Source organism: Hesperophylax consimilis, chromosome 11 (assembly GCF_061612785.1).
Source record: "Hesperophylax consimilis isolate HC1 chromosome 11, BYU_Hcon_1.0, whole genome shotgun sequence".
Lineage (NCBI taxonomy): Eukaryota > Metazoa > Arthropoda > Insecta > Trichoptera > Limnephilidae > Hesperophylax > Hesperophylax consimilis.
Genome location: NC_142846.1, coordinates 11,262,806 through 11,272,564, shown reverse-complemented (window position 1 = coordinate 11,272,564; position 9,759 = coordinate 11,262,806). Strand labels below are relative to the sequence as shown.

At 33.7% G+C, this 9,759-nt stretch overlaps 1 protein-coding gene across 1 annotated transcript; it reads left to right on the top strand.

Moving 5' to 3' along the window:
- Positions 1–245: 245 nt before the first annotated feature.
- Positions 246–6,851, top strand: LOC149419782 (exostosin-2-like). Its single transcript, XM_089637302.1, has 4 exons — positions 246–380; positions 930–1,050; positions 1,929–2,087; positions 2,310–6,851. Exons 1-4 carry the CDS (start codon positions 352–354, stop codon positions 2,529–2,531), a joined length of 531 nt encoding a protein of 176 aa, XP_089493428.1. The 5' UTR covers positions 246–351; the 3' UTR covers positions 2,532–6,851.
- The last annotated feature ends 2,908 nt before the right edge of the window (positions 6,852–9,759 follow it).

Here is a 9,759-nt window from a genome sequence, read left to right as displayed (position 1 = left end):
CAAGGTAATGTAAAATGTATTGTTGAAACAGTCGGCGTTTCGAGAATTGATCTTTTTGGCTTGCATTGCTTTGCTTCTTTTTTGCGCATTCTGCATCCATTAGTCTTTCTTTTGTTCAATAGACCACATACGTATAGGTATTCAAATATTTCTGATCTGATTTGATTTATATCCCTCATACTTAGTAGTATTAAATTGTTACATTATTATTTTCTTACAGCCTCTCAGTGGCCTGCCATAACAAAACCGCTGAAAGTAATACAGACTAAGGAAAACAAACTATCCAACAGATTCTATCCTTACGAAGAGATTGAGACAGAATGTCTCCTTACTATTGATGATGATATCATAATGCTGACTCCGGATGAACTAGAATTTGGGTAATTATCTCATCTGAATCCTTATCCATAATATGATCCTGCATAGAACATTTGTTAACTATGTCAAACTATTAACTGTTGAAAAATCGAACCTGCAATATGCCAACTCCAAGTCGAATTTGTAAGCCACTTCAGAGGCTGCTGAACCTGTCATGCGAAAGATATATTTATTTGAACTAATGGTTTAAAATTATTATTTTTCGGAATAACTTATTGAGTAAAACCTCAAATTATAATATTTAAATATTGAAGACAATATTAGTGATTTTTAAACGCAAATCTGAAACAGAAAAATCAGAAAAGGAAACGGTCACATCTGGGACTCGAACCCAGGACCCTTGTCTTTCCGGGACAATGCTCTACCAACGCCTGATGAGGATAGGGTCCCATTAGCGCAGTTGGTAGAGCATTGTCCCGGAAAGACAAGGGTCCTGGGTTCGAGTCCCAGATGTGACCGTTTCCTTTTCTGATTTTTCTGTTTCAGATTTGCGTTTAAAAATCACTAATATTGTCTTCAAAATTTAAATGGTTTAAAATTTTTCATTACAGCTTTGAAGTGTGGCGGGAATTCCCTGACAGGATCGTCGGCTTCCCCTCGCGAGTTCACCTCTGGGACAATGATACAGAGACATGGAAATATCATAGCGAGTGGACAAACCAGATATCTATGGTAATAATTATTATAAATTAGGATGGCACTCATTACTTTATTAATATATGGTTCTATGAAAATTCACTGATTGCTATTTACCGACCAAAATTCACCGCGGGGAAAATTATTTTGATGTCTGTTTTTTTTTACTAGGGTAATTAATTTATTAACACCTTTTTACAGCTTTTACACGGAAAAGTAAAACCGTTATTATAAACCGCAACTGCAATTAACCTAACTTAACCTAGAGTTATGGGCGGTAAACTTCCCTAGAACCATTAGAAGTAAATATTTCTTAAAAATCTAATGAGTGCCATCCTAGTTTACCCACGAGTAGTGTTTTGGGGCGGTTACCATATTAAATAACGTTACATAAAATTTCGTCTTCTTTCTCATTAGCCTTATGGCATCCAGTTTTGGATATAGGGCTCCTTCAAATGTCTCCTGTTTTGCTGATTCCTGGCAGTTCTCACAGATCGGAAGCCGGTAGTTCTCTTAAGATTGTCACCCCATTTAACCTTTTTAATGCCAGTAGGTAGAAGTGTAGATGTGCACAGCAGGCCGTGAATTTTTAATCAAAATAAATCATTTTTAAATCTTATTTTTATAAATTAAAAATACTACACCTTGAAAGGATATTTAAATGACTTACCAAATTTATTCAATATTCGACGTTTTTACTTCCCTTCACTTAGATAAATATATTTTAAAAAAAACGGGACATATTTATGATACAGATGCTCAAAGAAGAGCGAGTAAACTCGCTATTTTTCTATGGCTGGCCTGCTGGGCACGGCCAAGAATGCGAGTAAACTCGCTCTTGGCACAGAAGAAGTTAAACTAAATCAAAAAGATTTTTACTTGCAGTGATTATTAGACTCTCTGATTTCCTCCAGGTGTTGACCGGGGCAGCCTTCCACCACAAACTGTGGTCCTGGTATTACACGGTAGGCATGCCCGGGGACATCAGGCAGTGGGTAGATGATAACATGAACTGCGAGGATATCGCCATGAACTTCCTGGTGGCCAACCTTACCAACAAACCTCCCATCAAGGTACATATTGAAATTATTTATAAAGCTTGTTATTTTTTATGTCAGCACCAACACCTTTAGACGATAATCATATTTTACCCAATATTACAGCAGCGCCATTTTAACCTTCACCTCAAATAGTTCATTCTAATAACCATAGAAAATAAGATTTTTGTCAGATACAAATTTATATTACTGTACATATTTATCCCTACAAGTTATATCGTTACTTCATATTCGCAGGTTGCCCCACGGAAGAAGTTCAAATGCCCCGAGTGCACCAACACGGAGATGCTGTCCGCAGACATTGGCCACATGACCGAGAGATCCGCCTGCGTGGACCGTCTGGCCAAGGTCTACGGCCGCATGGCTCTGAAGACCGTGGAGTTCAGGGCCGACCCGGTGCTGTTCCGAGACAACTTCCCCCAGAAACTAAAGTGGTTCAACGACATAGGGAGCTTATAGATAAAGAGATAGTAGATGAATTTTTCCCAATGGTCACACTGAATTCTTGCAAAGCGCTGATAGCTCCATTATAACTTGTACCTCTTTCTAATGAACAATATATGTAACAGAAAGAGAGTTTATGACAGAGCTATCAGCAGAAGGAATTCCTGCGCATACATAGTATGAATTGATCAGCAATGTGTGGTTTTGTATTTAATAATATCTAAGACTTTATAAACAAAACCAAGAAAATCTGAAATATTATGTTTAAATTAAAGAAAATTTGCAGAAGCTAGTGCACACTTTTATAGTGGCGCATTTGTGGGTTTCTAGAGTGTTGTCAACCTCATTGTTCAGGTAGGTGCAAAAAGATGGAGTCTCCAAAGTGGAAAACTTGCCCTTTATATGCATTCAATAAGTATCCATACATTTGGTATTTTTGATCTATTCGCATTCTGGCAGGAGGGAGATTTCTCAGCCATGGAAAATGTACTTTACCGCAATCCCTGAGATCTAACCAAAAAAATTTAACAATATCAATGCTTAATGTGGCAAGTTGAACTTACATTCCGAATGGTTTTAGTGCAGAACCTTAGTTTGAACAAAAAAACAAAGCAATCTTATATCTTAAGCTGGGATCCCACCCGGTCTAATCTATGATCTACTTCATAGAACGAACCGTTTGAAAATGGAAAGGAATTAGAAAATAGAAATCAGCAAAGACAATTTAAACATCAAAATTTTTATTAAAACATGTTTATAAGTATGTATTTCCACATACGGTGCTGATTGTATTTTGTTTTAAATGTTGTTATTTTTGTTGTAAACTGTTTATATTATAGACTGCGCCTGCTCTCAACACTTAGTAAGACAGGCATAGACATCACCAAAGTAATAAAATAAAAAATTGTGGTGCAATTACATTTGCTCTATTCAATATAGAATAGAACAAAAGTTGATTCAACATTGGTTTCTATTTCTATTGGATGCTCTATGGTACAGAAAGCCTGTTCTCAGCAGGAATTGCCAGCATTGATTAGTTACCAAACATGTATGACTTTGTGAAATGAATTTGTATGTTTTTCAAATCATGTTGTTACGATGGAATAACAATCTGATTCTGTGTAATCCATAATAATTAAATGTTACTTATTGTATGAAATGTATAATGGTGTTAGCATTTATTATAAACCGATTATATTAATAGTTTATTGAATGAAAATAGGCGTATTCTAGTCATAGTGTGTGGAGATACATCTCACCAAATTATTTAATGATTATTTTTTTTATTTTTTTATTATTTAATTATTAACACTCTTTGCATGGCGAAGTCCTGTTGTTACTCGACAATTTGGCATTTCATCTGTGTTTAAATTTGTTTGTTATGTTCCGTTTCAAGACACAAATTTTTTATCTCGCCAGAGTTCGCATGATCGTGGTTCCTACTATGAGCTGTCAAATCAGAATAATCAATATTATGGTACCTACCGGCCTGAAGAAAGTTTGAAAAAAGAATTGTCATTGAGATGATGCACCGCCTCTTGACGATGACATTCAATATTTCCTAGAATAATATTCTAAGAACCTTAGGTAACATTTCATTGGAAAAATTGTATAATTCCTTATTTGAAATTTTAAAAATGTTACGTAAATTATTTATGGTTTGTATTTAAGTAGGTAGGAATTTAAATAAGTAAAGTTGAGCTGCGGTAATCCAAAAAACGTTTTGCATGTCGATGTCGGATGATTGCATTTTTCGGACTATAGTGTACTGCTGCCAACCCATTGTAGTCTGGAACTTTTGAAAAGGAGTGCCTTGTAATAGATAGCATAGGGTTTATTATAAGGCGACAAGTAAACAAGTCCCGAGAAGCAACGGCGGAAAGACCGCATCTTACTGTCAGTGTTGCAGATTTCTGTTTTACCATCCCGATAGTGACGTCAAAACTTACGGTAAGCGTCTCAACTTATCAATCTGTTTTGATAAGCTGTGAGAGAGCCGTAAATTCCCGCGTGAGCGATTAGACCTGTCAAAAACTTAAGTAAGAAAAACTTCTGTAACTTGGTATAAATTACGGCAAGCGACTTATGGTGTCGTTTACATTGGTAAATTTGTCGTAAGTCGCTTACGTGAGCAACTTACAGGAAAAAACTCACAAGTGTAAAGGCAGCCTAAAATAAACGTCATTAATTCCATAGCACTTTATAGCAATAAAATAATTTTACCTACCAATAAAATTTATATTTTGTTTCCATCGATGCCTGGAATCCATTATGAGAGCAAGTAGAGAGAGAAAGTGTGAAATGTAAATGAAAAGGGCGAAAGAGCAAGCTCTCTCATAATGGATTCCAGGCATCGATAAGGAACACAAAATATCAATTTTCTTTTGTTTTACATTGGCTAAACGCGAGAGTAAGGCCTTTTCTCTCAGTTTCAGAAGTAAAAGTTAGTTGTACGATGCACCATTCTCTTCATCCCTTTGCATACCCAGCTCAAATTCGTTAATCGCATCGTTAGCTGACACTTGTGGAGTAGTTGCGATGACTTTGTCATCATCGTCTTGACTTAATATATTGACAATCAAACTGAGACAATACGCTTCGAGCTAAGGTCACAGTGCCGCCAACAAGTTACAGCATGCATTGAAGAAGATTTAAATGTGCTTTTTATGTACCGTTATAAGCAGGTCGAATTAGACAGGGGCCGGATTACCGCAGGTCAACTGTACTTACAAATGTAATGATTTCAGAGGAATTTTGGTTTTGATTTTTTTAAATAAGAGTAAATTAGAAACATACTTTTTTAGGTCTACTGTTCTCAGAACTACTAGTAATTATGTGCTAGTTGCAAATATATTACTGGTGAAGCATTATTATATAACATTTTTTATGGAGGTCATGAACAATTAAGCTGATTATTTTATGTTTTAATCAACAGTGTAAGTATGTGTATTTCACTTGGATATCTTATACTTATTTACTTAATTAAATCTTATTCAAATAAAGGTTTATCAAATTTTCCAAGTTTCTATTTAATAAAATGTAATGCTTACATATTTTCCATTTTATATATGACCATTTTAAATGGTACATACTTATTAGCAACTCAAGATGAATTCCGTACTAGTTTTTTTTATCTGAAACTGACCACAGTCACTGAATTAATTTCTTGTGCGAACTTGTCCTAAATTGATGTAGTAAAAATGCCATAAGTTTAGTATTTGTTTAATATTTTTTTATAATGTTATGTTAACATTGAATCACTCTAGGTACTTATAAATAAACAATATCATTTATGAAGGTTCAAGACATTTTAAGATGGCAGCCATAAATTGTGGCCGCTCGGAGAGAATAGGTTAAAGAATGGTATCTGTACATATATCACAGAGGGTCAGATGCACGTTCTTTGTATATAGACACAGATGATCACAATTTTTTTTAAGCATTTTGAACATAGGATCTAATGAATTACACAAACAGAGCAGGCGTCTCCAAAGAACTCTCTGAAGCAATATGCTTTATCCAGTAATTATCTAATTACCTTATCTTGTTCAAACATTTTTTTCTGCAAGCGAGATAATTAAGGAAATGCAGTCCATTTACAAATCATTGCAATTTGGGTTTTAAAATGTTTATGGTTAAGTTCTGTGAAATCATTATGTTGGTTATCTGCTTATTGACATGTAAACTTCAATCATGGACTTCAATTAGTGCGATTTTGTATGAATGGCATTTACGCCAAATCTAGGGTGAGGGGAAATTGCCTGGCAGCCATCTTGTATGACTAACTTTTGACTGGATTCGTGTGCAAAGTGGTGCATAATGAACTATTATAATAATTTATTGTATTGCCAATGCAATTATAACAGCTCATGAATTTTTTGGGGGTATTTGATGAGACAATAAATGGGATAAGTCATTAAAAAAATTCAGTAGATTTGGGATTTTCCATGCATCTTCCCAATCGCCCTGCAACTTCAAATTGTTCTCGAATAGCTCCATCCAGGGCTTTTTAGGTACATGACTTCAATCAAATGTTTTACAGTGTTGCATTTTAATAAATACTCCAGTTCTAGTAGGTGTCAAATGAATAAGTAGGTCCTCTAGAAATGATTTATACTGTAGTTAAATAAATAAATAAAATAATCTCAACAATGATTAAATGCCATGTCATGAATGTTATAATGTCATGAATGTAAATTTATTTTATAGATCTTTATAAGGTTTTCATTTTCATGTAAACTTTTCGTTGCATTCATAGTCCAAAGAATAAATTATGGCAGTTTAATGTTATTTAACTAGTTCATAGTTATTTATTTTTAAGAATTTTATTGTATATTAGCATGAAAGAAACTGATTTTTTTGGTAAATAGAATATATTAAAATATATTATAGAACAACATTTTTTTACTAAACCCCGTTTCACAAAATTTTATAATTTTAATAAAAATTAAATTTCATTATTGTAAAAAGCATTCACTTTGTGGCTCATCATAATTTACAATAAAAACAAATTTATGTGTTTTTTTTTTGTTTAAATTTCATATTTAAATATGAAATATGGTCAGTTTTTTAATGCCACAACTACAAAATTCCGTATTTTACAACTCTAATTTCTGTCACGCAATCCTATTTTGGTCAGAAGAAAGCTGATCAATTCGTTTACTAATCTCTAAATAGTATAAAATAATGTCGCTATCCGCGTCTGTCTGTTTGTTCGCTTAGTTCTGCTAAACTACGCAACGGATTTTGATAGGGTTTTCATTATCATTTAGAGAATTTCTTCCGGAAGATTTATGTAAATAATACATTCATATTATGTGTATATATAGAAAGTAGAGAAAAGTCGGTGTTTTGTAATCAGATTGTAAATATAATATTTTCAGGCGCTTACATTGCTAACGCTGGCTAAACCTTACGAGATACGTCAAAAGAACGGAACTGTATATCTTTAAAAACCCTACAAAAATGTCTGCGATGTTATACGACTATCTCTTTACAATAACCCCCAGTAATGCCGGGTACACGTCAGCTAGTCTCCAATAAACTAAATCCAAATCTACAGGCAAAACAAGAACACTTAATAGGCAAGCAAAAACCATTAGTATGTAAGCACATTAACAACATTTTTGGACTGTGTCCAATAGCAGCATTATTATATTAAATTAGAATTGAAAAATATGGAAATTTGTAGCATTGGCATTTAAAAAACTGACCAAAGGTGTAGATTTTCCCTTAAATCGTAAAAGTGCAAATATCTCGAAAACTAGCGACTTTTTACTGAGGCCACATTTAGATATTCTGATTAGTTTAGAACTGGCCTATAACCCCTTGAAAGGTTGGCGTTGAATTTTGGGACACGTTGTATATAGCGGTTCCATGATAACTCAACACAGTGACAATTCAACAGACCTTTAAAAAGTGATATAGTCATTAGAAACGATGAAAAAAAATTTAAACCTAACCTAACCTACTTAACCCAGTTAATTAAGTTTTTGTTTCATCACTTTCCATGACTTTATATAACTTTTTAAAGATGTGATGAATAATCATTTTGATGATTTATCCGGTCACCGTACCATTCATATTAACATTTTAAGCATGAATAATTATTCAATACCACTAAAAAGATAACCTAATAGTTATTTTAAATATAATAATACGGTAACTTACTGGATTAGGTGGCATATTCCAGTATAAATCGACTGGATAAATCATCGTTTTGATGATTTATCCGGTCACCGTACATAGTAGTTAATGAATTTACATACTATGGACCGGAATATTACTGACTCCTACCAGAGAGCAACTTGACAAAAGTAAATCTCTCTCATAGCGAGCATAAAAAGCAACTGATTTACCGGCCCTACATATCTTCAAATACTTGCCATGAAACAAAAATCATAGGAAATCAATTGAAGAATAATGCTGGCAACACATTAACATTAATATATGTATAAATAAATTGTGCTCATTAACTTTTGGAATGCGAGCTCCCGCGTCCGCCGTGTGCCAATGCTAAATTTTCGCATGGTTCGTGCGCCAGCTGATTATATTTTCGTAATTACTTACTTTTTTTTGCAAAATGGTATTTTTGTAAATTGTACATCTTACCAGATTATGTGTTTATATAATTTTTACCCAAATTTACAGTTTTAATTCGAAACTGCCAAGTTTTGCAAACTTGACCTTCAATAAGAGAAAGATCACTGTATGATCTGATTTCGTAAAACTATGCGTAAAGCCGGAGAAACGCCGGGAACTTAGTATATAATAAAGTTTTTTTATAGTTTCCATAAAGTTAAATAAGTGTTTCTTAAAAATAAAATAATTATACAAGTGTTTCCTGAAAACAAATACAGAACCATCCATGGCTTTGAAAGTTGTATAAATTTTTTACTTTCACCAATAAATTTACACAAAAAAGTTTGAGGTCTCAATGAAGGGGAACTGGGCACATCACATCAAACAAACTCAACTGTGCACAATTGGGCGTGGCTTACTAGGTCGATTGATGATTTCATCGCTCGGCACGAGCAGATTGTTCCTCCATAAGCTATAAAGTGCTATTGTTACCTTTAAAAGATGAAATGCAGTATACAATTTTGTAAAAACCAAACAGAGAGAAAGATAAAGATAAGTATGTATTGTTATTGTTGTTTCTGAAACTTGTTTGTGGCGCGTTTTGACAAAGCAGACTCCTTTGTAGAGCAATGTTATGCGATAATGGGCTTTGAAAAAAGTTACTTTAGAAGTCTCAATCGCATGGCTTTGGCTTGTCAAATGGAACATTGTTATTCTAGAGGGTCGGTACGCCATGTTGATTTTATTGTTTTTTTTAATTCAGCTAGATGCCTCTCGTCATAATTACATAAATAAATAAAATAAACAATAATTAAAACGTAACAAAAATCAGTCATTTTAAATACATGTAGGATTACGAATGATTTTTTAAATATTTATATTGAGGGATCAGTAGGATTTATAGGTCCAATTAGAAGTTCTACTGAGCCGAACCCTCTGACATGAAAATATCTGGAGTTGGTGAATTATTTTCCCATTTGATCTCTGATTGGTGATTTGTCGTGTTGTTTTTGTATTTATTATGCTTATATAATGCACTTGCATAATGTGGATTGACTAGATGATCATTTGTGGAAAAGTGTGTGGAAGGGTTTAGTTTTTCCTGTGGTGAAGATTTAACCCGGACATAAAATCGGTAAAAAAAAAAATATTGTAAGATATT

Coding starts and splice junctions, on each gene's coding strand:
- LOC149419782 (XM_089637302.1), top strand. CDS start 352: ATGCTGACTCCGGATGAACTAGAATTTGG. Junction 381..929: donor CCGGATGAACTAGAATTTGG/GTAATTATCTCA, acceptor TTTTCATTACAG/CTTTGAAGTGTGGCGGGAAT. Junction 1,051..1,928: donor GGACAAACCAGATATCTATG/GTAATAATTATT, acceptor GATTTCCTCCAG/GTGTTGACCGGGGCAGCCTT.